Genomic DNA, 25,835 nt, shown 5'->3' on the forward strand with positions numbered 1-25,835 from the left:
ACATATCTTGGAGATATTGCAGGTTTGGTCCAGGCCACTGCAATAAAGTAACTCACCTGAAATTTTCCTAATGCATATAAAAGTTATGTTTACACTATACTATAGGCTATTAAGCATGCATTAACACGTTTTAAAATGTGCATATCTTAATTTAAAAATAATGCTGTTGGAAAAATGGTGCTGATAGATTTGCTTGACGCAGGGTTGCCACAAACTTTCAATTTGTAAACAACACGATATATGTGAAGCACAATAAAGTGAAGTGCAATAAAAAGAGGTACGCCTGTAGTCACTTATGATCCTTTTTATTTTCATGGCATCAGTTGTAATGTCTCTTATATAATTTTCTTTATTTATCTGAGTCTTTTCCCTTAGTCTACTAAAGGTCAATTTTGTTTATTTTTTCAGCTCTAATTTTTATTATTTCTTTCCTTCTGCTAACTTTGGACCTAGTTTGTTGTTCTTTTTTCTAGTTCTCTAAGGTGTAAAATCAGATTGTTTGAGCTCTTTCTTCTTTTTAATATAGGCATTTATCACTATAAACTTCCTTTTTAGAATTGTTTTGTTGCATTCTGTAAGTTTTGACACGTTATATTTTTATTATAATTTGTCTGAAGATATTTTCTAATTTCCCTTTTGATTTCTTCTTTGGCCCTTGGTTGTTCAAGTGTGTGTTGTTTAATTTCCACATATTTGGGGATTTTCCAATTTCCTGTTAATTTCTAGTTTCATTCTGTTGGAATCAGAAAGGATACTTGGTATGATTTCAGTATTTTTAAAGTTAAGCTTGGTTTTGTAACATAACATATAACCTAACCTGGAAAATGGTCTCTGTACACTAAAAGAATGCATATGCTGCTCTGTTGGGCAGATTGATATGTATATGTTTGCTAGGTCTGTATGATCTATAAACATTTTTCAAGTCATTTTTTATCTGGATGTTATATCCATTATTGATAGTGCAATATTAAATTTCTCTGGTATTATTGTGTTGCTATCTATATCTCCTTTTAGTCTGTTCATATTCGCTTTATATATTTGTGTGCTCTGATGTTGTTTGCATATATACATATTTTAATTGTTATATCTTCTTGGTTAGTTAATAATTTTACTGTGATACTTTTTTGTCCTTCTTTGTCTCTTTTGACAGTTTTTGATATCAAGTCTATTTTGTCTGATATAAATGTGGCCACCCATGTGCTCTTTTGGTTACTATTTGCATAAAATGTCTTTTTCCATCTCTTCAGTTTCAGCCTGAGTTTGTCTTTAAAAATAAAGTGAGTTTTTTTAGACAGCATGTATTTGGGTCTTTAAAAAAAAAAATCCATTCAGCCGTTCTATATCTTTTGAGGACTTTAATCCATTTAAATTTAAAGTAATTATTGAAAAGGAAGAACTTGCTATTGCCATTTTGTTCATTGTTTTCTGTTTATCTTGCAGCCTTTTTTGTCTCTTGCTGTCTTCCTTCATGTTTTATTGATTTTTGTGTAGTGACATGTTTTGATTCCTTTCTTATTTTCATTTGTGTATCATCTATAGGCATTTTCTTTATGATCACTATAGGCTTACATAAAATGTGACAATCTCTCTTAAGTTGATAAAAATTTGACTTCAGTTACACACACATCTCTACACTTTACTTCCCCTCCACTTTATGTTATTGATGTCACAAGATACATCTTTTTACATTGTATATCCATTAGCATCTTTTTATAGTTATTTTTATACATTTATCTCTTAATTTCTATGCCAGAATTAAAGCAAGTTATGTACTATAGCTAACAGTATTATAGTATTCTGTATTTGTTTATATATTTAACTTTACCAGTGACTTTATAAATAAGAATGCTATTGTGTTGCTGTTTATTGTCTTTTAATTTCAACTTAAAGGGCCCTGTTTAGAATTTCTTGTAAAGGCAGATCTAATGGTGATACAGTCTCCAGCTTTTGTTTATGTAGGAAAGTCTTTATTTCTCCTTTGTTTATGAAGGATAATAATGCCAGATATGATATTATTGGTTGGCAGTATTTTTCTTTCAGTACTTTCAATATAGGACTTCACTGGTGGCTCAGCAGTAAAAAATCGACCTGCAATGCAGAAGAGGTAGATTCAGTCCCTGGGTCGGAAAGATCCCCTGAAGAAGGAAATGGCAACTCACTCCAGTATTTTTGCCTGGGAAATCTCATGGACAGAGGAGCCTGACAAGCTACAGTCCATGACATCACAAGAGTCAGACATGACTTAGAGACTAAATTCTGTAAAGCAATTATCCTTCAATTATAAAAAATTAAAAACAACTTTCGATATATCATCCCTCTCCCTTCTGACCTGCAAAGATTCTGCTGAGAGACCCACTAATAGTCTTATGGGAATTCTATTATATATGACAAGTTTCTCTCTCTCTCTCTCTTTGAGCTTGACACTTTATTTAGATTCCACATGTAAGTGATACCATACAGTATTTTTCTTTGTCTGGTTTATTTCACTTTAGCATTATGCCCTTAATGTCCATCCATGTTGTGCATGGCAGGATTTCTTTTTCTCATGGCTGATTAGTGTGTGTATTTTATATATATATATATATATATATATATATATATATATATATACAACTCAATAGCAAAAAAAGAGCCAAACAATCTGATTTTAAAATGGGCTGAAATGTTATATAGATATAGATATAAAACAGCTTCTTTATCCATTCATCTACCCATGAAAACTTAGGTTGTTTTCGTATTTTGGCCATTGTAAATAGTGCTGCTATACTGGGGTGAATGTATCTTTTCTAAATTGAGTTTTTTTGTTTTGTTTTTGGATATATACCCAGAAGTGAAATTACTGGGTCATATGGTAGATATATTTTTAATTTTTTGAGGAACCCCTATACTGTTTTACATAGTAGCTGCACCAATTTACATTCCCACCAATAGTGAACAAGGGTTCCCTTTCTTCTACATCCTTTCCAACACTTGCCATCTCTTGTCTTTTTGATGATAACCATCCTAGCAGGCATGAGTAGTATTTGATTATTGTTTTGATTTGTATTTCCCTGATGATTTGTGATACTGAGCACCTTTTTATATACCTGTTGGTCATTTGTATGTTTTCTTTGGAAAAATGTCTTTTCAGTTCTTCAACCCATTTTTAAATCAGATTTTTTTTTTTTTGCTATTGAGTTTAGTTCTTTACATATTATGAATATTGCCCCTTAAAGGATTATGACTTGCAAATATTTTCTCCTATTCCATAGGTTGCCTTTCTTTCTATTGATAGTTTCCTTTACTTGTGCAGAAGTTTCTGAGTTTGATATAGTCCCACTTACTTATTTTTTCTTCTTTTGTTTGTGCTTTCTGTGAGTACTCGAGGCTTTAGTTTTTTTCTAGTTTCTTTGTTTTTTCCCCTCCCTCTGTGTCTTTGTGTTTCTTAAGAATTTCTTCACAGAGTCTATATCTTGCAGCTCTCTCAGCTGTAATCCACCATTGTTATATTGGAGCCATGTTGATGTGGTTGTTATAAGGTGTAATGGAGGGGATGCATTCTATAATATTATGGATAAATTTTACTTATTTAATAGACCAGTGTCCCTGACCTCTGATCTGTAGAAATGTTTCTTAGACTTTTTTCCTCCTCTTACCTATGAGAGGAAGATTAGAGAGGGTCAGATAAGTCTCTGACAACATAGTTTCCTTTGGAGAGCAAGCCTTTGTTACAGAGAATGTTCTGGGAGCATTTCAGTACGGTCACTTTTCTCTCCCCTTCTCTGAAACACAAAGGGATTTTTCTCTGATTTTCTCTGTGAGAGCCTGCTTGGGTTAATGGATACAAAACACACAAAAGTTTTGGGCTCCCTAAGACTGGATCCTTGGGAATTTTTAATTGTCAAGCCAGTTCCATGCTCAGACTCTTGCAGTGTGTCAAAAGTACCAGTGGCTTCTCCTCAAGGAAGTTGATCTTGGTTTTAATTCTTTGTGTTTGACTGTCTTTCTAGATTTTGGGCTGGTGGCTTTCCTTGTGATCTCAATTCTCAGTGGATCTAAGAAAAGTAATTGATTTTCAGTTTGTTCAGTGTTTTTCTTGTTGTGAGAATGGTAATGATAACTTCTAAGCTCTTTGGATGTCAGAGCTGAAACCCAATTTCCTTTAATGATTTTTTAAATTATTTTGTTTTTTAAGCAGTTTGCTTAACTTACATTTAGTAAATGTATAGAGTTGTGCAACCATCACCACAATTCAAAATCATTTTCTGTCACAGCAGATCCCTCATGTCCATCTGAGTCAACCTCTTCTCCCACCCCATAAATTATTATTTAGTGTTTGCTTTGAGGCTTTCCATATACATCTTGCCTGAATCTGCTTCATAGTAACAGTAACTTAATTCTGGGGAGATATAAAAACGTTGCTCCTAGTGTAGCTCTATTTCTACTTCCTTTTCTTTTTCTCTAATTCCCTTTTTGTGCTACTTTTGTTATACATATCATGTCTATATGTTATAAACCCAATAATACATTCCCATAATTATTATTAGTATAATAATTTTCTGTCTATTAATGAAACTGAGAGAAGAATGAGGAGTAAGGATATATTATAGTATTTGTTATTTTCCATTTGTGTGAGGTGATACCTCATTTCAGTTTTGTTTTGCATTCCTCAAATAATTAGTGATGTTGAGCATCTTTTCATGTGCTTATTGGCCATCTGTATGTCTTTTTCAGAGAAATGTCTACTTATTTGACAAAAATGTCAAATCTATTTTTGGGTTGGATAGATTTTTTGATATAGAGTTGTATGAGCTGTTTTTATATTTTAGATATTAAGCCCTTGTCAGTCACATGGTTTGCAAACATTTTCTCCCATTCTGTGGGTTGTCTTTTCTTTTTGTTAATGGTTTCCTCTGCTGTTCAAAAGCTTAAAAGTTTGGTTAGGTCCCATTTGTTTATTTTTGCTTTTATTTCTATTGCCTTGGGAGATTGACCTAAGAAAACATTGGTACAATTTATGTCAGAGAATGTTTTGCCTATGTTCTCTTATAGGAGTTTTATGGTGTCCTGTATTATATTTAAGTCTTTAAGCCATATTGACTTATCTTTGTGTATGGTATAAGGGAGTGTTCTAACTTCATTGATTTCCATGTGGCTATCCAGCTTTCCCATACCATTTGCTGAAGAAACTGACTTTCCCCCATTTTATACTCTTGCCTCCTTTGTCGAAGATTAATTGACCATAGGTATCTGGATTTATTTCTGGGGTCTCATTCTAGGGATAGTTTTTTGAGACCAGTGTTTGAAGTTTCTTCTGGCCCGCCTTAGTTGTCTCTTTCCCTGGATCTCTCTAGCAGCATAGCTGGCCTCTTGAGTAGCTTGTTGCTCTTAATTAAGAGGACCAGCCTCCTTTCAGTTTTTGTTGTTGTTCATTCACTGAGTCATGTCCAACTCTTTGTGACCCTATGGACTGCAGCACTCCAGGCTCCTTTGTCCTCCACTGTCTCTCAGAGTTTTCTCAAATTCATGTCCATTGAGTCGGTGGTGCTACCTAAGCATCTCATCCTCTCTTGCCCCCTTCTCCTCCTGCCTTCAATCTTTCCTAGCATCCGGGTCTTTTCCAATGAGTCAGTTCATCAGGTGGCCAAAGTATTGGAGCTTCAGCTTCAGCATCAGTCCTTCCAATAAATATTCAGAATGTATTTCCTTTAGAATTGACTGGTTGGATCTCCTTGCAGTCCAAGGGACTCTCAAGTCTTCTCCAGCACCACAGTTCAAAAGCATCAATTCTTCACCACTCAGCTTTCTTTATGGTCCAACTCTCATATCCATACATGACTACTGGAAAAACTATAGCTTTGACTATATATATATATATATATATATATATATATATATATATATATCTTTGTAGGCAAAGTGATATCTCTGCTTTTTAATATACTGTCTAGGTTTGTCATAGCTTTTCTTCCAAGGACCAAGTGTCTTAATTGCATGACTGCAGTTACCGACCACAGTGATTTTGGAGCCCAAGAAAATAAAATCTGCCATTAGAGTGGTATCATCTGCATATCTGAGGTTGCTGATATTTCTCCCAGCAATCTTGATTCCAGTTTCTGATTCATTCAGCCCAGCATTTCACATGATGTATTCTGCATGTAAGTTAAATAAGCAGGATGACAATATACAGGCTTGTTGTACTCCTTTTGCAGTTTTGAACCAGTCAGTTGTTCCATGTCCATTTCTAACTGTTGCCTCTCATGCTGCATACGAACTTCTGAGGAGACAGGTAAGGTGGCTAGAACTCCCATCTCTTTAAGAATTTTGCACAGTTTGTTGTGATCCACAGAGTCAAAAGCTTTAATATAGTCAGTGAAGCAGAAGTAGATGTTTTTCTGGAATTCCCTTGCTTTCTCCATGTTCCAACGAATGCTGGCAATTTGCTCTCTGGTTCCTCTGCCTCTTCAAAACCCAGCTTGTACATCTGGAAGTTCTTGGTTCACATGCTCCTGAAGCCTGGCTTGAAGGATTTTGAGTATAACCTTGCTAGCATGTAAAATGAACTCAACTGTATGGTAGTTTGAACATTCTCTGGCATTGCCTTTCTTTAGGATTGGAATGAAAACTGACCTTTTCCAGTCCCTGAAGTGACTTAGCAGCAGCAGCAGCAGCCACCACTGAGTTTTCCAAATTTGCTGACATATTGAGTGCAGCACTTTACCAGCATCATCTTATAGGATTTTAAATAGCTCAACTGGAATCCCATCACCTCCAGTAGCTTTGTTTGTAGTGATGCTTCCTAAGGCCCACTTGACTCCACACTCCAGGATGTCTGGCTCTAGGAGTGACCACACCATCGTGGTTATCTGGGTCATGAAGACCTTTTTTGTAGAGCTCTTCTGTATATTCCTTCTACCTCTTCTTATTTTCTTCTGCTTCTGTTAGGTCCTTGCTGTTAGACCCTAAACTTTTTTCCCACTTTTATATTGTCTTAGTTTACAGTTCTGCCACTTAGAAGCTGTGTTATCCAGGGTGATTCACTTCACTTTTTGAAATTTTAATTAATTAATTTTAATTGGAGGCTAATTGCACCCAATATTGTGGTGATTTTTGCCATACCTGGACATGAATCAGCCATGGGTGTACATGTGTCCCCCCGACCTGAACCCCCACTCCCACCTCCCTCCCATCCCATCCTTCTGGGTTGTCCCAGCGCACTGGCTTTGAGTACCCTGTTTCATGTGTCGAACTTGGACTGGTCATCTATTTCACATATGTTTCACGTAAAAGTTTCAATGCTATTCTCTCAAATCATCTCACCCTTGCCTTTTCCCACAGAGTCGAAAGTCTGTTCTTTATATCTGTGTCTCTTGTTGTCCACATATAGAGTCATCGTTACCATCTTTCTAAATTACATATATATGCGTTAATATACTGTATTGGTGTTTTTCTTTCTGACTTACTTGACTCTGTATAATAGGCTCCAGTTTCATCCAGCTCTTTAGAACTGACTCAAATGCATTCTTTTTAATAGCTGAGTAATATTCCATTGCGTATATGTACCACAACTTTCTTATCCATTTGTCTGCCAGTGGACATCTAGGTTGCTTCCATGTTCTAGCTATTGTAAACAGGATTCACTTCACTTTTAAACCTTAGTTTACTCACTTGTAAAGTGAAAATTAAGCCACCTACCTTGCCAGGTTGGTGTGAGAAGTCAATGAAACAGTGTGCATAAAGTACCCAGCAAGGTAGCTGCTGTCACTCCTCATTTGTACTTTATTCATCTTCTACCAGCTACTTGCTGTTTTTTAGAAAAAAAAAATCATGCACTATTTCAAGCACACAAAGAGCAGAGAGAAAATAAAGTACACCCACATTCCCACCATTCAGCTTGAGAAACAAATTATAGCGGCAATTGGAGCCGTGTGCACACTTTCCAATATTTCCTGCGCCTCCTTTGCTCCCTCCCCCAAGGGAACGCCAATCTTGAATTTGTTTTCATTATTTCCAGGAATGTTTTCATACTTTACTACTTATCTTCAATAAAGACAAAATGGTTCAGAAGCATTTTTCCTGTGATGGATACTTAAACATCCTGTGTAGATAGGGTAAATTTCTTAATACCTATCCCCATCATGTTAGCTTGCCATTTATACGAGTACATGTTCTCTTTTTTCTGATCCAAGAATAGCAATCCTGAATAAATACCAGAAAGAAATGGTGTACCTCAGATGGCAGATTTTTGTAGTGTTTAGAGAATTTTCTGTCTTTAAAAAATTATTTATATTGATTTATTATTGTTTTTATTGGAGTATAGTTGTTTTACAATGTTGTGTTAGTTTCTGCTGTACAACAAAGTGAATCAAGTACATGTAAATATATATCCCCTATTTTTTTTGATTTCCTTCCCATAGAGGCCATTGCAGAGCATTGAATAGAGTTCCCTGTGCTATATAGTAGGTTCTCATTAGTTATCTATTTTATGCATAATATCAGTAGTGTATATGTGTCAATGCCAGCCTCCCAGTTCATCCCACCCATCACTCCCCTGTTGGTGCCCATTTGTTTGTTCTCTTTATCTGTCTCTAGTTCTGCCTTACAAATAAGTTCATCTGTATCATTTTTCTAGATTTAACATATAAGCAATATTATATGATACAGTAAGTCCCCTACATACAGACAACTTCCATTCTGAGAATACATTTGTAAGTCCAATTTGTTCATAAATCCAACAGTTAGCCTAGGTACCGAACTAACACAATCAGCTATATAGTACTGTACTATAGTAGGTTTATAATACATTTCACACAATACATAAAATACAAACACAAAAAATAAAAACATTTTAAGTCTTATAGTACAGTACTCTGAAAAGCACAATAGTACAGTACGACAGCTGGCATACAGGAGCTGGCATCGAGTGAACAGGCAAGATGAGTTACTGACTGGAGGACGAAGAGGAGGCAGGAGATGGTAGAGCAATAGGAGACGGAGGGCAAGCTGCAGTTTCACTCATGCCTGATGTTGATGGCACAGGTTCTGGTTCCTTGATGGATTCAACTCTATCCACCCTCTTGAAAAAACAATCCAGTGATGTCTGGCTAGCAGCTCTTTTTTCTTCTCGTCAGAGATGCCTCAGTAGCACTGGATTGCAGTCTGAACGGCTGCTGCAACCTTTGTGTACTGTTCTGCATTTGGGTCCTGTGACTAACAGAGCCTCCTCAAATAAAGAAAATCCCCTTGCCTTTTCCTGCGTCGTGAAATTATTCAGTTCTGCAGTTATTTCTGCTTCCTCTTGTCTCCCTTCATCCTTTCTCTTGGCCCCCATTTCCAACAGGTCTTCATTAGTAAGCTCTACGTTCGCATCTTTGAAAGTTCACAACTGAAGAATTTTCTGTTGTATTTCTGTGTGCTAAAATGCTTCTGAGTCTGTATTTATCCATGTTAGGAGTTTAAAATATAAATAACAGCAGAGATTCCTTCAAACATTATGATTTAAAATTTGTTCCACAGTTAATATAAAGATTCTCAACTTTGGGAGGAAAATTACTATATCTTATTGGCTTGATTTTGGTTCATGATTTTTTTTCATTGAAGTATAGTTATTTACAATATTCCATGTTTACAGCAAAGTGATTCAGCATATATGTGTGTGTGTGTGTGTGTGTGCGTGCACGCACGCATGTGCATGTGTGCTAAGTCACCTCAGTCATGTCCAATTCTGTGCAACCCGTGGCGTAGCCTGCCACGCTCTTCTGTCCATGGGATTCTCCACGCAACAGTATTGAAGTGGGTTGCTATGCCCTCCTCCAGGGGATCTTCCTGACCAAGTGATCGAACCCGCAGTCTCTTACGTCTCCTGCATTGGGAGACAGGTTCTTTACCACTTGGGGCACCTGGGAAGCCTTTTATATATATATATATATATATATATATATATATATAGTTTTTTTAATTCTTTTTCATTATAGGTTATTACAAGATATTGAATATAGTTCCCTGTGCTATATCATAGCTCCTTGTTTATCTATTTTACATGTAGTTAAGGAAATGGCAGCCCACTCCAGTACTTTTGTCTGGAAAATTCCATGGGCTGAGGAGCCTGGTAGGCTACAGTCCATGGGATCACGAAGAGTCGGACACGACTGAGCAACTTCAGTTCAGTGATTTTTTTGAGAAATTTTTAATATCCCTTGAATTGATGGAAGACTTACTGGAGTCCCATAGAACTGAATTTTTATCTTGGTAACTTATTTACATGTAAGGAATGAAAATTAAAATACTTGGGGTTATCCTCAATGGTGTTTCTAGTATAATCTCAGCTATATTTTTAGGGATCCTGTGGTAATTTATGCTGACATACTAGAGGCAAAGCATAGTTGAATGAAAATTCAGATTAAAATCCTGTTTTACATGAAGGTTTCAGCTGAGATAGGGACATTGTTTTATTTCAGCTAAAGCTGTAGATATTTAGCAGCTTGACAATCACAGGGGCTTCCCTTGTGGTTTAGCTAGTAAAGAATCCATGGAGACCTGAGTCACATCCCTGGGTTGGGAAGATGCCCTGAAGGAAAAGGCTACCCACTCCAGTATTCTGGCCTGGAGAATTCCATGGACTATGTAGTCCATTAGGTCGCAAAGAGTCACAACTGAGCGACTTTCACTTTCACTCACTAATCACCGAGTCAGAGCAAGCCAGTCAGGTGAACATCTTTCTTTCTGCCGGCAGGTGGCAGTAGCATACTAGAAATGTTTATGACGATTGGCACTGAGACCACACAGCCTTAAAATGATATGATCGTGTGTTGGTACCTTGTGAAAAGTACAGTAAGCCATTTTCTGGATTTCGAGATATAAAGCAGACCCCAACCTTGATATGTTCCCCATATTTACATATATTTGAATGACTGCCCCGGTCTTTTGCTCTGCCCTGGGTGAAGTCTTTTGGGATTTCCCCTCTCTCTCCCCTTCTGGCTTCCTATTGTAGCTCTTGTTTCTTTCTGGGAGTAACTTCACCCTTACAAAAATACCCGCTTCTCTCCCATGCTTCAGTGTGGCATCCATTCTTTTTCACGAGGGAGAGCGACCCGGTGTGAAACGACAGAGTAGGGAGAGAAGAGAGAGCATGGAAGCAGATCTGGACCTCACTTCCGGCTCTACTGCGGCAGCTACCACAAACACCACGTGTCCTTTTCCTCTTGTTAGTTTTATTCACTCTCTTGTTTACCATTGTTGTCAGCAGTGAAGACTTTGAGAAAAACCCAGAGCTGTGTACTTGCTTCCGGGACGTAGAACATAGGGAAAATTCTGAGACTAGATTCTGTTCTGTCTTTGAGGAACCAAGGAAGGGAGCAAGTGAGACTAATCACAAACAAAAAGTGGTGGGGACAGAAAAGAAGCAGGCAGCTTAGGTTCTGGGACTGGATCAGTGAAAAAAGGGCTAAGTGAGATCCACCCAACACAGTGGGAGTGGCATCCCTGGGACTTTCCACTGGCCAGACCCAGCCTCCCAGCTCCTCATGTCTCATCACCACTTTCCCGATTACAGCGATTCTCAAGAAAGGCTGGTGCGAGAGAGTGAGGCAAAAAGGGGGAAAAGCCTGACCCTTTTCTAGCTGCTTTAGATGGAGTTATCATCATTTGAAGTAGAAATCTATGCAGAGATTCTACAGAAACACTGTTAGATGAGGTAGTTAAGCCCTGTACTGTTATTATAATGTACAATAATTTTCTTGAGTTTTCCAGCCCAACCCAGAATGTGCCAAAGCCCCATCCACTGTGTGCATTCTGTGAGATAAGGTTATATTGAGTTGCAAACAACATTCACACATTGAAAACTGCTTCTGTTGTATCACATCACAAATACAGAACATGTTAAACTCAAAAGACATTTCAAATAGGCTATATAAAAGTTAAAAGCTGTATTTGAAAGACAGATTGTGTTTTGGTACAGTGATATATATTTGCATATTATATTTGTGTATAATGATATTAATTTGTGCATTAAATTTATTTGGCTATGTAAAATGTGTCTTTGAGGATCTATTTATCATAATGGGCAGTGGCTTTAAGATAGTTTTGTTCTTTTGTTGCAATAGTCAAATGTTACTTTTCCCCCAATAACCAGTGTTTTATTCTGAGATAGCGATCTCATGTTATATTGGAAAAATTAAAGAAATTCTTTTGTAATATTTGACAAGCCTAGAAGTTAGAATGCTGCATGGAAAGTAGTAAAATACACATTGACATTTGCTTTTAATTGTTGTAACTCTTGTATCAATTTGAGTAGAACATTGAGGCTGCGGTAGTTATTTAGTCATGGAAAGGAAAAATAAGACTTGTTTACCAAATTGAAAAGAAGTTAGGAACGCGATTTTCTCAAAATTGCATTTCTACTCAAACGCACTCTCCCACTTCGAGTTAGTTGCCTAATTATATTTTATATGTGATGATTTTTTTCTAATTTTAAGCCAATCTGACCCAGAGGCAGGCTAACCTAGGTGTTTCCCTAGTGACTTGCATTAAGCACTATTTTTTAAAAAATTTTATTGAAATATAGTTGATTTACAATGTTGTGTTAGTTTCAAGTGTACAGCAAAGTGATTCAGTTATACATGTAGAAACATATTCTTTTTCATATTCTTTCCCATTGAGGTTTATCACAGGATATTGAATATAGTGTTGTATAGTAGGACCTTGTTGTTCATCTGCTTTATATATAGTAGTTTGTATCTGCTAATCCAAACTCCTAATTTATCCTTCTCCCATCCTGTTACCCCGTTAGTAACCATCAGTTCAGTTCAGTTCAGTCGCTCAGTCGTGTCCGACTCTTTGCGACCCCATGAATCGCAGCACGCCAGGCCTCCCTGTCCATCACCAACTCCCAGAGTTCACTCAAACTCAAGTTCATCGAGTCAGTGATGCCATCCAGCCATCTCATCCTCTGTCATCCACTTCTCCTCCTGCCCCCAATCCCTCCCAGCATCACAGTCTTTTCCAATGAGTCAACTCTTTGCATGAGGTGGCCAAAGTACTGGAGTTTCAGCTTTAGCATCATTCCTTCCAAAGAACACCCAGGGCTGATCTCCTTTAGGATGGGCTGATTGGATCTCCTTGCAGTCCAAGGGACTCTCAAGAGTCTTCTCCAACACCATAGTTCAAAAGCATCAATTCTTCGGTGCTCAGTTTTCTTTATAGTCCAACTCACACCCATACATGACCACTGGAAAAACCATAGCCTTGACTAGACGGACCTCTGTTGGCGAACTAATGTCTCTGCTTTCCAATATGCTGTCTAGGTTGGTCATAACTTTCCTCCCAAGAAGTAAGCATCTTTTAATTTCATGGCTTAACCATAAGTTTATTTATTTCTATGTGAGTCTGTTTTATAAACAAGGTCATTTGTATCATATTTTAGATTCCACATGTATGTGATATCATATGATATTTGTCTTTCTCTATCCAATTTACTTCACTTAGTATTATAATTTCGAGGTCTAAAGGACTATTTCTTACAGAAGTTCTCCCTGTGTTATTCAAGTCACCTCAGCCCCCACCCTCCTTTTATTCATGATTTAGACCTCAGAGGTGGCCCATGCCATTGCTGTGTTCCACATCAAGCATCAGATGGTACTGATTCCCAACAGACTTGGGTATGAACCCCAACTTAGCTATTTACTTGCTTTCACTCACCCTTCCTGAGTCTTATGTTTCTCATCTGTAAAATGAAGATAACACCTGTTTGAAAATGTTGTAGTTAATATTAAACAAGAACAAATGCATGCAAAGACTTGGCATGAAGCAATAGCCTTATAAACCTCAATATTTAGGCTTCACGATTTTAGTAGGAAGTAGGTTTTATCCCTGTTTTACAGATGAGTCAGCTGAGGTTGGTAACTGATCCAGGGTCACCAAATTTGTTTTATGATTTCAAGTCCAGGGCACTTCGATCTCCTTGGCTGCTTCCGGACCAAGACTGCAGAAACTAATAAAACAGGCAGCACTGATGGTTAGGTGTGAGCACTCAGATGAGCTCTAGCTGCCGTGGAGGTAGCAGTTCCCAGTTGTTTTTTCTCTGACAATTCCTTTAATTCTGTGTGATCCAACGTTTCTGTTTAACAACTGAAACTCCATTCTTTTCTCTCCTGCTCGCAAAAGCCCAGGGAGAGGGAGAGTGTTTATAGTAGGGTTAACCTGTAACCCACCCCACCCCCACCCCCTAGCATGTTATCACTGATAGTGAGTTTCTTTGAACACAATACAACTTATTCCAACATGCCATAGTCAGAAAGTGCTGTGTAAGATGTATTCTAGGGCGAATAACTAGGTCATTTGGTAGTACAGGGTTCCTTTTGGAGAGTGATGAGAAGATTGGTGGGGTCAGTGGGAGTCTAAAAAGTTAAGAATTGATCTCACAGGCAATTGGAGGTTTTGAAGTAGGAAAGCAGCAGGAGGGAAATGGTGGTCTGCAGGAGGTTTCAGAAGCCAGAAAGCCTGGAGGCCAGGGGATCCACTGAACTATTGAAGTGAACTAGACTGAATGAGATGAAGGCCTGAACCAGGTCAGTGGCAGTGGGAATGGAAAGGAGTGAACAGATACAAGAAGGCTTGTGATGGATTGGATATGCATGGGCGAGCAAGGAAGGAGAGGGGTCAAGTGATAAAGCAGATTTCCTTCATTTCTATTTTGCAGAAATGTAAACTATAATGATCTTGCAGCCCTAGGACTCAGAATCCTGATGGAGGAAAGGAGGAAATCTAGAATGTGCTGAAGGGCAGGGAAAACCCAAGGTTACACATTGGCAGGACATGGTTCCTAAGAGGTTTTTTTTTTTTTTTTTTGGCCCCACCACTTGACATGTGGGATCTTAGTTCCCCAACCATGGATGGAACCCATACCCCCTGCCAGGGAAGCTCGGAGTCTTAACCACTGGACTGCCAGGGAATTCCCTACAGTCCTTTATTTTATTTTTGACCGAGTTATTTGGGTAACCTGCTGCATGTTTTCAGATCCTAGGCTAAGTGACTTTGTGATTAGTCGTGGAGACATGCTATTGTCTGAATTTAGGACTTGATTCTGGAACATTGCAAGCACTTGGTGAGTTATTCTCTTTGGCATCTCACCAGCCAGTAACTAAATGTTTGCAGTGACTCAGAAAAGACTTTCTGAACCTGACATTGAAATCATCTGATAGATTGTACACCCCATGACTCTGGGTGTAGGCTTCCTTAAGGGCAGAGATTTTTGTTTTCTTCACAGCTGTATTCCCAACAGAAAACAGAGCTTGTCACTTAGTAGATGGTCAATAAATAATTGTTGGATGAGGAAACGAAGCCAGGGGTCACGGGTGCCTGGCTCACCACTATACCCAGTGTTGTGTGCCATGCTGATGGAATTGAGTTGAAATGCGTTGGACAGCATTTGGGCTGGTAACACAAAATGTATTTGGTTTTATATGCTGTGAAATACAGGAAAATCATGTTCAGTCCATAGCTCTTTACATGGAATATTAAGCAATAACAAAACTATATTCGTCCTTTTGCCAGTGATGAGCTGGAACGATTTATGGAAAATCAAGGTGCGTCCAGTCCAGGCATCCTCATTTTAACAACAAGCCTCAGCAAACCTTTCATGCGACTGGAAAAGTATGTTACACTCTTGCAAGAGTTGGAACGGCATATGGAGGTAAGGGAAGGTGAACTGTTTTAAGCTCTCATACAAAATATGGGCCTCTGCTATGGAGGCAGCAGCCAGTCCGCCTCCAAACTAGCCTTGGTGAGGAGTTCAGGAAAAATCTTGGTTTCAAAATTTACTTGATCCAGTCTTTCCTCTTCCCAGGCTTTTAGTTTTCCTCTTTATGCAGCAAGATAAGAAGGGGACTTTTTTTTTTTTCCTCTGAAGATTTTTAAATTTTTGGACTTATTTTTATTAATTTTTTCTAGCTTTGTTTTTGAGGTATGACTGACCAATAAAAACTGTATACATTTAGATTGTATAACGTGACTTTTAAAAGGTGTATAATGTGATTATTCATTATACACGTACTTTGTGAAATGATAACCATACAATCAAGTTAATTAGCACATCCACTTTTTTTGTGTGAGAACGTATAATGTCTTTTTTTTTTAGCAACTTTCAAGTATACAATTCAGTGTTATTAACTATAGTCACCATGCTGTATATTAGATCCCCCAGATTTACTCATCTAAAAACTGAAAGATACTCCTTCTTTATTATTAAATATTCATGGTTATTCTCCCTCCCCTCCCTTCTCCCAGCCTCGGTCTTGCTCACTGGTTGACTCAGATGGTGGTTCTACAGAGAGATCTTTCACCAAGAAATCTTCTATTGCTCTGATATATGAACCAGCTTTCTTGTGGGAGATAAACAAAGCAAAAGAGCATCAGAAAATGCACAGAAATTTTTTCATTATTATTATAGACAGGAGCATTTATCCCTAGGTCACTGCATTCATTCAGCTTTCTGAGGCTAGATTACAGTGGAAGATTCTGGTATTTCTTGAAAGAAGAATAAATGGGTCCACTCTCAGTTTCTTTCTTTATGCAGCCAGACATCTCCATCAAAGTCCTCTTGCATTTTTTGCCTCAAGAGCCCAAATCCTCTTATTAAAAGCCAGTCAACAGGGGTAGCTTCTTGAGTGATTCTTGTGTGCAGGAGCCTGGGGGATGGGGTTGTGGGTGGGTGAGGGGGGCCTGGAGGCTGCATTTACCCTACTTGTTCTTCCTGTGTCTGGGGAAAGGTTTTGAGGTTTGAAAGGGTTTGAATATCTTTAAAGAAAAAGGTTGCACGCTGCCAGTCATGTCAGCATTTGTAAGGATTGAAAGTGTGTACTCTGAGCGAAACCACATTCTCAGGTTCTTTGACCTGCCAGAAATCTGCAGGCAGTGGGGAGCCAGTGAATAATGCCAGCCAGAATGAAATTTCAGTTAGAGCCCGGCAAGGTGTTGAGCCCTGGATGGCTTTCCAAAAGCTAAACCAATTTGCTGAATCGTTTGAGGTTGGCCCCTCCTGGTTTCTCACAAAAATTCAGAAATGAGCAGCCTCAGGTTCCGTGACTGCTCAGTGCTGAAGTGCAAATATTAATACACGCTTCACTGGAGGAGATAAAATCCCAGGTGCTCCTCCTGCCTGGATCCTCTGTCTTGGAGCCTGTTTCCACTCCTTCTCCATGTGCTAGTGGTCCCCTGCCTTTGGCTGCCTTTCATTTCCCACTATGAGATTATACATACCCCAAGTATGAATTCACCATCTGGTAAGACACTTTATCCAGACTTCTGATCATTGAGCATGGCTGCCGGCTCATGATAGAGTAACATTTGAACTTCGCAGTGGTCAGCTGATTTGGGGGAGGATGAGTTTATAAAGGAATACAACCTTTCTTTTCATAAGCAGTGCTGTTCTTGGCTTGGGTTAGACCCGTAATCTACTCAGCTCTGTATTTTATCACTGGAGGCTGGTTGCACAGCAGATATCGTCCCATTACTCCAGCTGAAATTCAAAGCTTAGCTGGATCCCTCCCCAAGAAGCTCCACTTTCTTTCATAAAGAGCTATGCAAGTGTGGACCCCTCAAAGCCATTTTTTTAAAAAAATGGCTGTTTATTCGTTCTGAAGCTAATTCATTTTTTGACTGTACCACCCAGCTTGTGGGATCTTAGTTCCCCAACAAGGGATTGAACTGTTGCTACCTGCCTTGGAAGCACAGAGTCTTAACCACTGGACCGCCAGGGAAGCCCCTCAGAACCATTTTTGAACCTGTTCACTTTTGGGGATTGTAAGTCCCGTGAAATTGCAGATCAAATAAGCTTGCTGAAGAAGGAGCGCATGATATAAACTTGGAATTTTTTCCCATCCGCCAGGTTTAGTCTGCTAAAAGAAAATGGAGGAGGTTTAGCATATGAGATTGGATTGATTTTTCTCTGAGCACCACTCAGTTTCTACAGTTCCCTACCTCTTATCATTTACTAACAACATGACCTAATGATGACCCCAAATAATTATTATTTATTATCCACAGTATAATAGCAAAAGGGGAAATGGAAACTCTTGCCTCAATAACCAAATATATGTTACCAAATATATAATGTATTCCAAACTGTCTTAATTTCTTCATCACCTAATCATTAAAGGTGCTGAGATTCCAAATGCTCAAGTGCTGTCTTACTTTTTAATCTTGACGTTAGCATATAGCAAAACTGATTTTTTTCTTTGAGGTACAATTCTATAACTTTCAACCCATGTATAGATTTGAGTTACCACCATCACTAATGCAATACACAACAGTTCCATCATCCCTCAAAATGTCCTCTTTTGATCTCTTTGCAGCCACACCTTCCTCCCACCCCACCCTCTGGCAACCACTGATCTGTTCTCCTTTAATACTGTTTTAAAATGTATTCCTTTGATAGGATACGCTGTTCTCCTTTAATACTGTTTTAAAATGTATTCCTTTGATAGGATACGCATCCAGATCACCAGGATATTCTGAAAGCAATCGTAGCATTCAAAACTCTCATGGTAGGTGATGCTCTAAAATTATTATTCTCTATTTCGTAGTCTTTGTTTCTAAAACAGTGACTTGTGTGTAATGTTTCTTTCCTTTTGCAAAGGTCTTTGGAGTGGAAACAGTAAGCTCTAGTGACCGTATTGCAGTGATTGTGTCATTTAATGTTGTCTTCCAAACATCATGCTTACCTGTGAAATGTTGCCAGGCTGAGGGTGTAAAGTACTCACATTTGAAGTCTCTGCCACATTAAGCATGGCTGTGTAGGTGGGGGGTTTCCTTTTGTCTCTTTGTCTTACCCCTGTGTTGCTCACCTTACGTCTGTGCAACTCTTCCTTCACTGATTGGCATCAATACTGGATTCATCTACTTATGCCAAAGGGTGTGAGTCTATTCTTTGCATAGGAAAAAGAAATCCTTCATCAAATCTAAAAGGAAAAAAAAAAAACCAGCTAAAATGCAATTGCCGTATACAGATTGCTATCAAAGTTACCTTTATCTTAAATCTCGAGCATGATGGCTTAATGTCCTCTTGAAACCACTGATGTAAAACCGCTTGGTGGCATTTTAGGAGGAAAGTAAACGTTATTTGGGGTGATTGATTAAGTTGAGCTTCATTTTAGACATTTCCGTAGTATTCCAAGTGATGGGATCAATGTTCAGTTATTGATTCTTGCTGTAAGATTATGATGCACCTTTCACCGTCCCCTCATTTTTGTTGCTGTTGAAAGATCTGTACCTGACGTGTCCACAGTTAAACAACAAGTTGAAGACCAGAGCGTAAGGTATCAGTTTAAATTCGCTGTGGTAGACAAAAAATGGTCAAATATTGGCAGTTTGACATGGTTCAACCTAATAGAACAGGCCACTGAAACCTGTGGCATTTGTTATTGTTCTTTGTGTCCCCTTTCTTTTTTCCCGTGTAGATTGAATATAACATGTCTCTTTTGAAAACAAATTAATTCTAATCCTTTTACATGTTGTACAAGTTGCTTTGATGGTTACAGTATACTTACTCCCATTCCAGGTGCTTCAAAAATGTATCAGTTTATTTCTTTAAGCTTCCATTTACCTGAAAGGGACAGCAGAGATTTTATAGAAAACACATCCCAAAATGCTATGACAGTCATTTGGAAACAGGAATATGACTAATCATATGCTTATTTTCATATTCAATTTGGATTGAATACTGTTAAATTAAGATAACTGCATTTTCTGAAACAGTGATACATATATATATAGTAATATAGTAGTGTATATATATGTGTGTGTGTGTATATATATATATATAGAGAGAGTAATTATAGCCTACATATTGTTTCTTGGCTTGTATTCTCAATTTGTATTTGTGCGATTCAGTTGTATCTCTTTTTCTAATCCTTTTAAGGATAAAAATGAACTTAGTACTTTTTATAGCAACCTACTACTAGTCCCAAAACAAAGTGTAGCACAGTGCACATTTTTCATTATAAGATCAGTTTGAGTCACTGTGGCATAAAGAGTTTAATTTTCTCTTTTGCAATAACTCTTGGAGTCATTTTATAAATTAAGATGTTATTTGGTTGGAAACTGAATTAGAAAAATAAGATTGCCTTGTAACTCAAAGCACTATTCATGCGAAGATAGACAAGATGGAGGGGAGGTGGAGCCAACAGGAATGCCAAGCAGCAGATCTGAATGTGCTGTCCCTGTTTGATGTAATTCTGCTTATTTTCCCATACTCCTTGCGGGGAGGGAGAGGCAATCCCCTTCTACCAGTTTATCTTGATGTTTTGACCAAATGAGAAGTAGCTCTTTCTTACAAAATGTCTGGGGGCTCAAGGCTAGCGATTTAAGGTAGTAGACCTTTCTGCCTGTCCAGAATGGAGCTGGTGATGGGATTCGCGATGAAGAACAGGGACTCAGTGGAAATCTGAGAGTCAAGAACCACATCTTATTTTAGTCTTGTTTTAGGTCTGTTTCGGAAGATTCCTATTCCATTATGTTCTGCTTTGGTTCTGTAGGGGCAGTGCCAAGATCTCAGAAAGAGAAAACAGCTGGAGCTGCAGATCCTTTCGGAACCTATTCAGGCATGGGAAGGGGAGGATATTAAAACCTTGGGAAATGTGATCTTTATGTCACAGGTCATGGTGCAGTGTGGAACAAGTGAGGTAAGAGGTTTCACAGCTCAATACCACTTCTTCCATCTCTTCTTCCATATGTTTCTTCCTTTATGTTTTCTCCCATCAAGGTCAAACACTTGAACTTTCACATCACAAACTGAGGACCTCTTCTTTGCCCAGCCCTCTGCTTGGTGCTGTGGGAGGGAGGTAGGAGGAAAGAACAGCCATGATCTTGATCTGTACCTTCAAAGTACTCATTAGAGACAGATGAAAACCCGAACTGAGACTAGAAAACAAATCAAAATAGTCCATGACAGATTGTGACATCCCAGCAGTAGATTCCACAGAAGTTCAGAGAAGGGAAAGAGCAAGGAAAGACTATATGGAGACAGGACCCGAGGAGGGGGCCATGAAGAGAAGAGGGGAAATTTTTGTAAGGGAGAGGTCCTTATTGTCTCAGGAGAGAGCAGGAACTTGGCGGCCTTTGTTCTTCAGGGCACTTGATTGGGAGCAGAGGAAACCTCCCAGGCAGAGTGCAAGAGCAAGCTGACTGAGAGGCAGGTTGTGAAGAATGTCAGATGTCAGGCAAGGGTAGTTCAGATGGATGCAACAGGCAGCATGAAACCCTGCCAGACCTGAGTGGGAGAGAAACACAATGAAAGGGCTGTTTATGACGCCATCTGGCAGCCGTACTGTCCACTAAACTGGAAGGGATGGGGCTGGAGACAGGCCAGCTGGGTTGGAAAGTGGTAAGTAAGTATCTCCCCCCCACCAAGCAGGTGATGGTGGAGAGAATGAAACTTAAGGGGCAGGTCTGAGACCTGTTTGGAAGGGAAAGCCTACAGGAAGTGGGGAGCCATGGGCTAAAAGAGATGACAGGTGTCATTTCAGACCTGGTAACTTTCACGTGGTGGTCGGTATACAGATGGAGGTGACTTGTAGGCAGGTGTTGAGAAGGTATAGAAATGTGGGTAGGAGGTCAGAATTAGAGGCAGAGGCTTACAGGTCGCTGATAGATGTGCTTTCTTGGGAAATAAATGTCCAGAGAGAAGCACAAAGGCCTGAAGATGGATTATATCTTTTAGGAAGGGGGCAGGGTAGGAGAAGAAGGTTGATTACATCATCTGGCATGATTTATTGGGTACTACAATCATCTTCTCCTTCCCTAAATATCTTCTTCTACTCCCTGACAGGTCTGTGTCAGAGATTCATTACTTTGGGTTAATGTGGTTACCAAAGAGGAAAGTGGGGAGGAATAAATTAGGAGTCTGGGATTAACACATAAAGCAGATAAACAACAAGATTCTACTGTATAGCACAGGGAACTATACTCAATAGCTTGTAGTAACCTATAATGGAAAAGAATCTGAAAAATATATATATCTGAATCACTTTGCCATACACTTGAAACATTGTAACTCAACTAGGCTTCAATAAAAAAAAAAAAAACACTAGAAGAAAAATAAGCAATCTTATGTAAAATGCAGATACCCTGGGGAAAGTTAATGTAGCGACTCTAACAGTCTTTCATACCTTTGGGATAAACCTCTTGGGTAAAGCAAGAAAGAAATAGTGCCAGAAAAAGAAAGTGGAAGATAGAGGGAAATTATGGGAGTGTGTTGTCATGGAAATTCCAGAAAGAACATTTGAAACTGGTCAGACTGCTGAGGGCTGCAGAAGGTTCACAGTATGGAGACCGAGAAGCCATGAGATGTCACAAAAAGGCAGTGATTGATGACTTTGAGAGAGCGACAAGGGTGCAGTTATGGAGGGATCAATGGGGAGAAAAAGAAAGCAGCCAGTAATTTGGCAATAAAACGTCAAGAAATAAAGCCACAGGGGGCAGATGAAAGCCTATGAAATGGACAGACATTTCATATGCTAAAGGCAGCAGAAAAAGCGAGTTAGACAAGAGAAGTGGCTGGAAGCAGGAGCAGGAGATAAGATGTCTGTAGAAGGAAGCCAACCAAGAGAAAGATGGGAGAGAACGCAGAACACTTGTTAGAAAAATTAGCCTTGAAACGTTGCTCTTCTCAAGCAGGAGGAAGGAGATGGAACTGGGCTTGAGGATCTTTGGCATTTACTCACTGCATATCTGCTCAAGGAGTTCAGAGAAGCATTTGTGTCCAACATTTCCTTTCAGTTCAGTTGAGTCGCTCAGTCCTGTCCAACTCTTTGTGACCCCATGAATTGCAGCATGCCAGGCCTCCCTGTCCATCACCAACTCCCGGAGTTCACCCAAACTCATGTCCATTGAGTCGGTGATGCCATCCAGCCATCTCATCCTCTGTCATCCCCTTCTCCTTCTGCCCCAATCCCTCCCAGCATCAGAGTCTTCTCCAATGAGTCAACTCTTTGCATGAGGAGGCCAAAATATTGGCGTTTCAGCTTTAGCATCATTCCTTCTAAAGAACACCCAGGACTGATCTCCTTTAGAATGGACTGGTTGGATCCCCTTGAAGTCCAAGGGACTCTCAAAAATCTTCTCCAACGCCACAGTTCAAAAGCATCAATTCTTCGGCACTCAGCTTTCTTCACAGTCCAACTCTCACATCCATACATGACCACTATTTCCTTCTTTGTTTTATGTGGGTATAATAATTATTGTGTAGTTACTGATTAATAGTAATTTTAGGAAGAGTTTAACACATGAGTTAAGAGCAGTGGTCCCCAACCTTTTAGGCACCAGACATGGGTTTTGGGGATAACAATTTTTCTACGAATGGGAGAGGGGTGGCAGGATGGTCTGGGGATGATTCAAGCACATTACATGTATTGTGTACTTTATTTCTATTATTATTACATCAGCTCCACCTCAGATCATCAGGCATTAGATCGCAGAGGTTGAGGACCCTTGTGTTAGAGCATAATAAATTTCTTATCACTTGAACCCCTTTATTTGGCCACTTTTCAAAGTAAAATCATTTTCACTTTGAGAACCTCAAGACTTATATTGTGCTATATGGTTGCATCATGGGCAAGAAGGCATTAACAGTGTGACTTTTCAGGCTTCATGCTTGGGAAACAAGCATGGTCATTTGTATTTAACTGTTATGTATAGATGGACTTACCAGGTGGTACTAGTGGTAAAGAAGCCGCCTGCCAGTGCAGGAGATGGGGGTTCAATTCCTGAGTCAGAAAAGTCCCCTGGAAAAGGAAATGGCAACTCATTCTGGTATTCTTGTCTGGAAAATTCCATGGACAGAAGAGCCTGGTGGGCTACAGTCCACGGGGTCACAAAGAGTTGGGCACAACTGAACGACTGAGCACACACGTTGTGTATAGGAAGGAGACAGATAAACTGGATTTATATACATTCCAAAGTACAATTAAACGAGTTGTGTACTTTTAAGTTGGGTATCTTTTTTAAAAAAATCACTATTTGTGTTTCATTGCCTTATATAAGATCTATCTTACAAAAACGATTCCAGAAATTCTTAATAAACAAAATGTGCAATTTCTGTTTACATGTAATCTTTTTGCCTCCACTTCAGGAAAAAGAGGAGCGGTACCTCATGTTATTTTCAAGTGTTTTGATAATGTTATCTGCAAGTCCTCGGATGAGTGGCTTTATCTATCAGGTTAGTAGATTTCATATAGAGCAACAAGACAGATAATGAAAATAGGTTTTCATCTAGATGCCCTGTTTCCAGCCTGTGTTAAGAGCTCCAGCCAGAAAAGGCGGAATGTTCTGACCCTTTGTATAATTAAACAATTTATGAGAGCAGATATTCCTTTGAACACAGACCTTTGTGTTAGTATAATGAGTTTATCCTGAACCTCCACTGCTCTACTTATGAGATAGGTCATGAATGTGTAAACAGAAATCACAGTCTGCAACTAAGTAAATTAACAGCAGCATTTTCCAGGCCTAGATCATATCATTATTGCTGAGAAGATATAAAGCTGACAGTTGCCTCTGTGATTGTCTTATTACAGTCACATTATATGACCCAAGTTTCTGAGATGGAAGTCATTCAACTCCTTAGGAAATTCAGCTTCTTTCAGTTGACTCCCAAGACACTGAGTATTATAAGTTATTGTTGCCTATCCTATCTTGCCCTAGCAATGACTAATTTTCATGAAATTTGAGTTTTTGCTTTGTTGACGGACTCTCCTGAAAATCTGTTAGAAGCGTAAACTGTGATTTAATCCTGACCTCATGATTTATGGTGTGTTAGCAAAACACAACCCACATTTTCCTGTTGCTTTCTTGTCTGATTAAAATTTAAAGCAGAGAAACACATTATCTATTGACACACCGGAGAAATATGTCTCACCATAATTCAGCAGTGGTTCCTAAGAGGGTCAGAAAATCCAACAAAAACAGAGACATGTATAAGCACAGAATTAATGGGGATGTTCTTTTTCTGGTAGGGAAAAATACCAATAGCAGGAATGGTGGTGACTAGATTAGATGAAATTGAAGGGAATGACTCTACATTTGAAATCACAGGTAGGTAATTTTCTCTTCTTCAAATCCTTTTCAAAATGAACTGGGGTTTAAATAAATAAACAGTATTATTTTCTGTTATATAGTCCATGAGCAAGTTTTCCATGGACATGGTAAAGTATATTCCATTTCCTTGGATAATTAGGTTACAGCAAGAGGAGGGAAGACTCGTGGTCATTCATGAGCCTCAGCTTGGCCATTAGTTTCAATCTTCTCTTGCATAAGAGCTACGAAATAACAAGATGGACTGATTTAAATACAGTTTTCTCTCCCTTCTGTCATCTATTCCCTGGTGGCAGAGGAGCCAAAAATGTGAACTTTTATCAAAATTTTATCATCAGCCTATGAATTAGCAAGATTTGTGTTTCTAAAAAGTGCTGAAAAGCCATGAAACTTTCCTCACAAATTGAGCAATCTGCCACACCTTGGTCATGCCCCCCCAACTGGCCTGCTGTCCCTTTTCCCAAACCTGTTTGATGTAATGGTTGCACGTTTTTCACTGATACAACTCAATGGCTAACACTAGGATCCTGGCCCCAGACCTTAACCCCTTCTTTCCCAATAGGGAGCCCGAGATTTGGTATTGGCCTAAAGACCAGTCTTAGTTGGATCTGGCTTCATCTTTGATATTGGGTAAAGCAGTATGCTATTCTCCTTTTAGACTATGAACTAGATGGGCCCTGTGCTTAAATTTGGGGACTGTGAGTTTGTTTGGAGTGAAGTTTTATATTACTTCCAAGATTCTATAAGCAGTAGAAATCAAGGATGGTTTTTAT

General features: G+C 38.9%; 1 protein-coding gene across 14 annotated transcripts in view; it reads left to right on the plus strand.

Moving 5' to 3' along the window:
* The window catches only part of ARHGEF6 (Rac/Cdc42 guanine nucleotide exchange factor 6), a 116,477-nt gene that overhangs the window by 76,687 nt on the left and 13,955 nt on the right, over positions 1-25,835 (plus strand). For all 14 annotated transcript variants that reach the window (XM_004022312.6, XM_012107256.5, XM_012107257.5 and 11 more), the window contains 5 exons: positions 15,529-15,667; positions 18,459-18,518; positions 20,508-20,654; positions 24,101-24,187; positions 24,984-25,062. In XM_004022312.6, the coding sequence (XP_004022361.3) occupies positions 15,529-15,667; positions 18,459-18,518; positions 20,508-20,654; positions 24,101-24,187; positions 24,984-25,062 (512 nt within the window). The remainder of the gene's footprint in view (positions 1-15,528; positions 15,668-18,458; positions 18,519-20,507; positions 20,655-24,100; positions 24,188-24,983; positions 25,063-25,835) is intronic.

Source organism: Ovis aries, chromosome X, assembly GCF_016772045.2.
Source record: "Ovis aries strain OAR_USU_Benz2616 breed Rambouillet chromosome X, ARS-UI_Ramb_v3.0, whole genome shotgun sequence".
NCBI classification, from domain to species: Eukaryota; Metazoa; Chordata; class Mammalia; order Artiodactyla; family Bovidae; genus Ovis; species Ovis aries.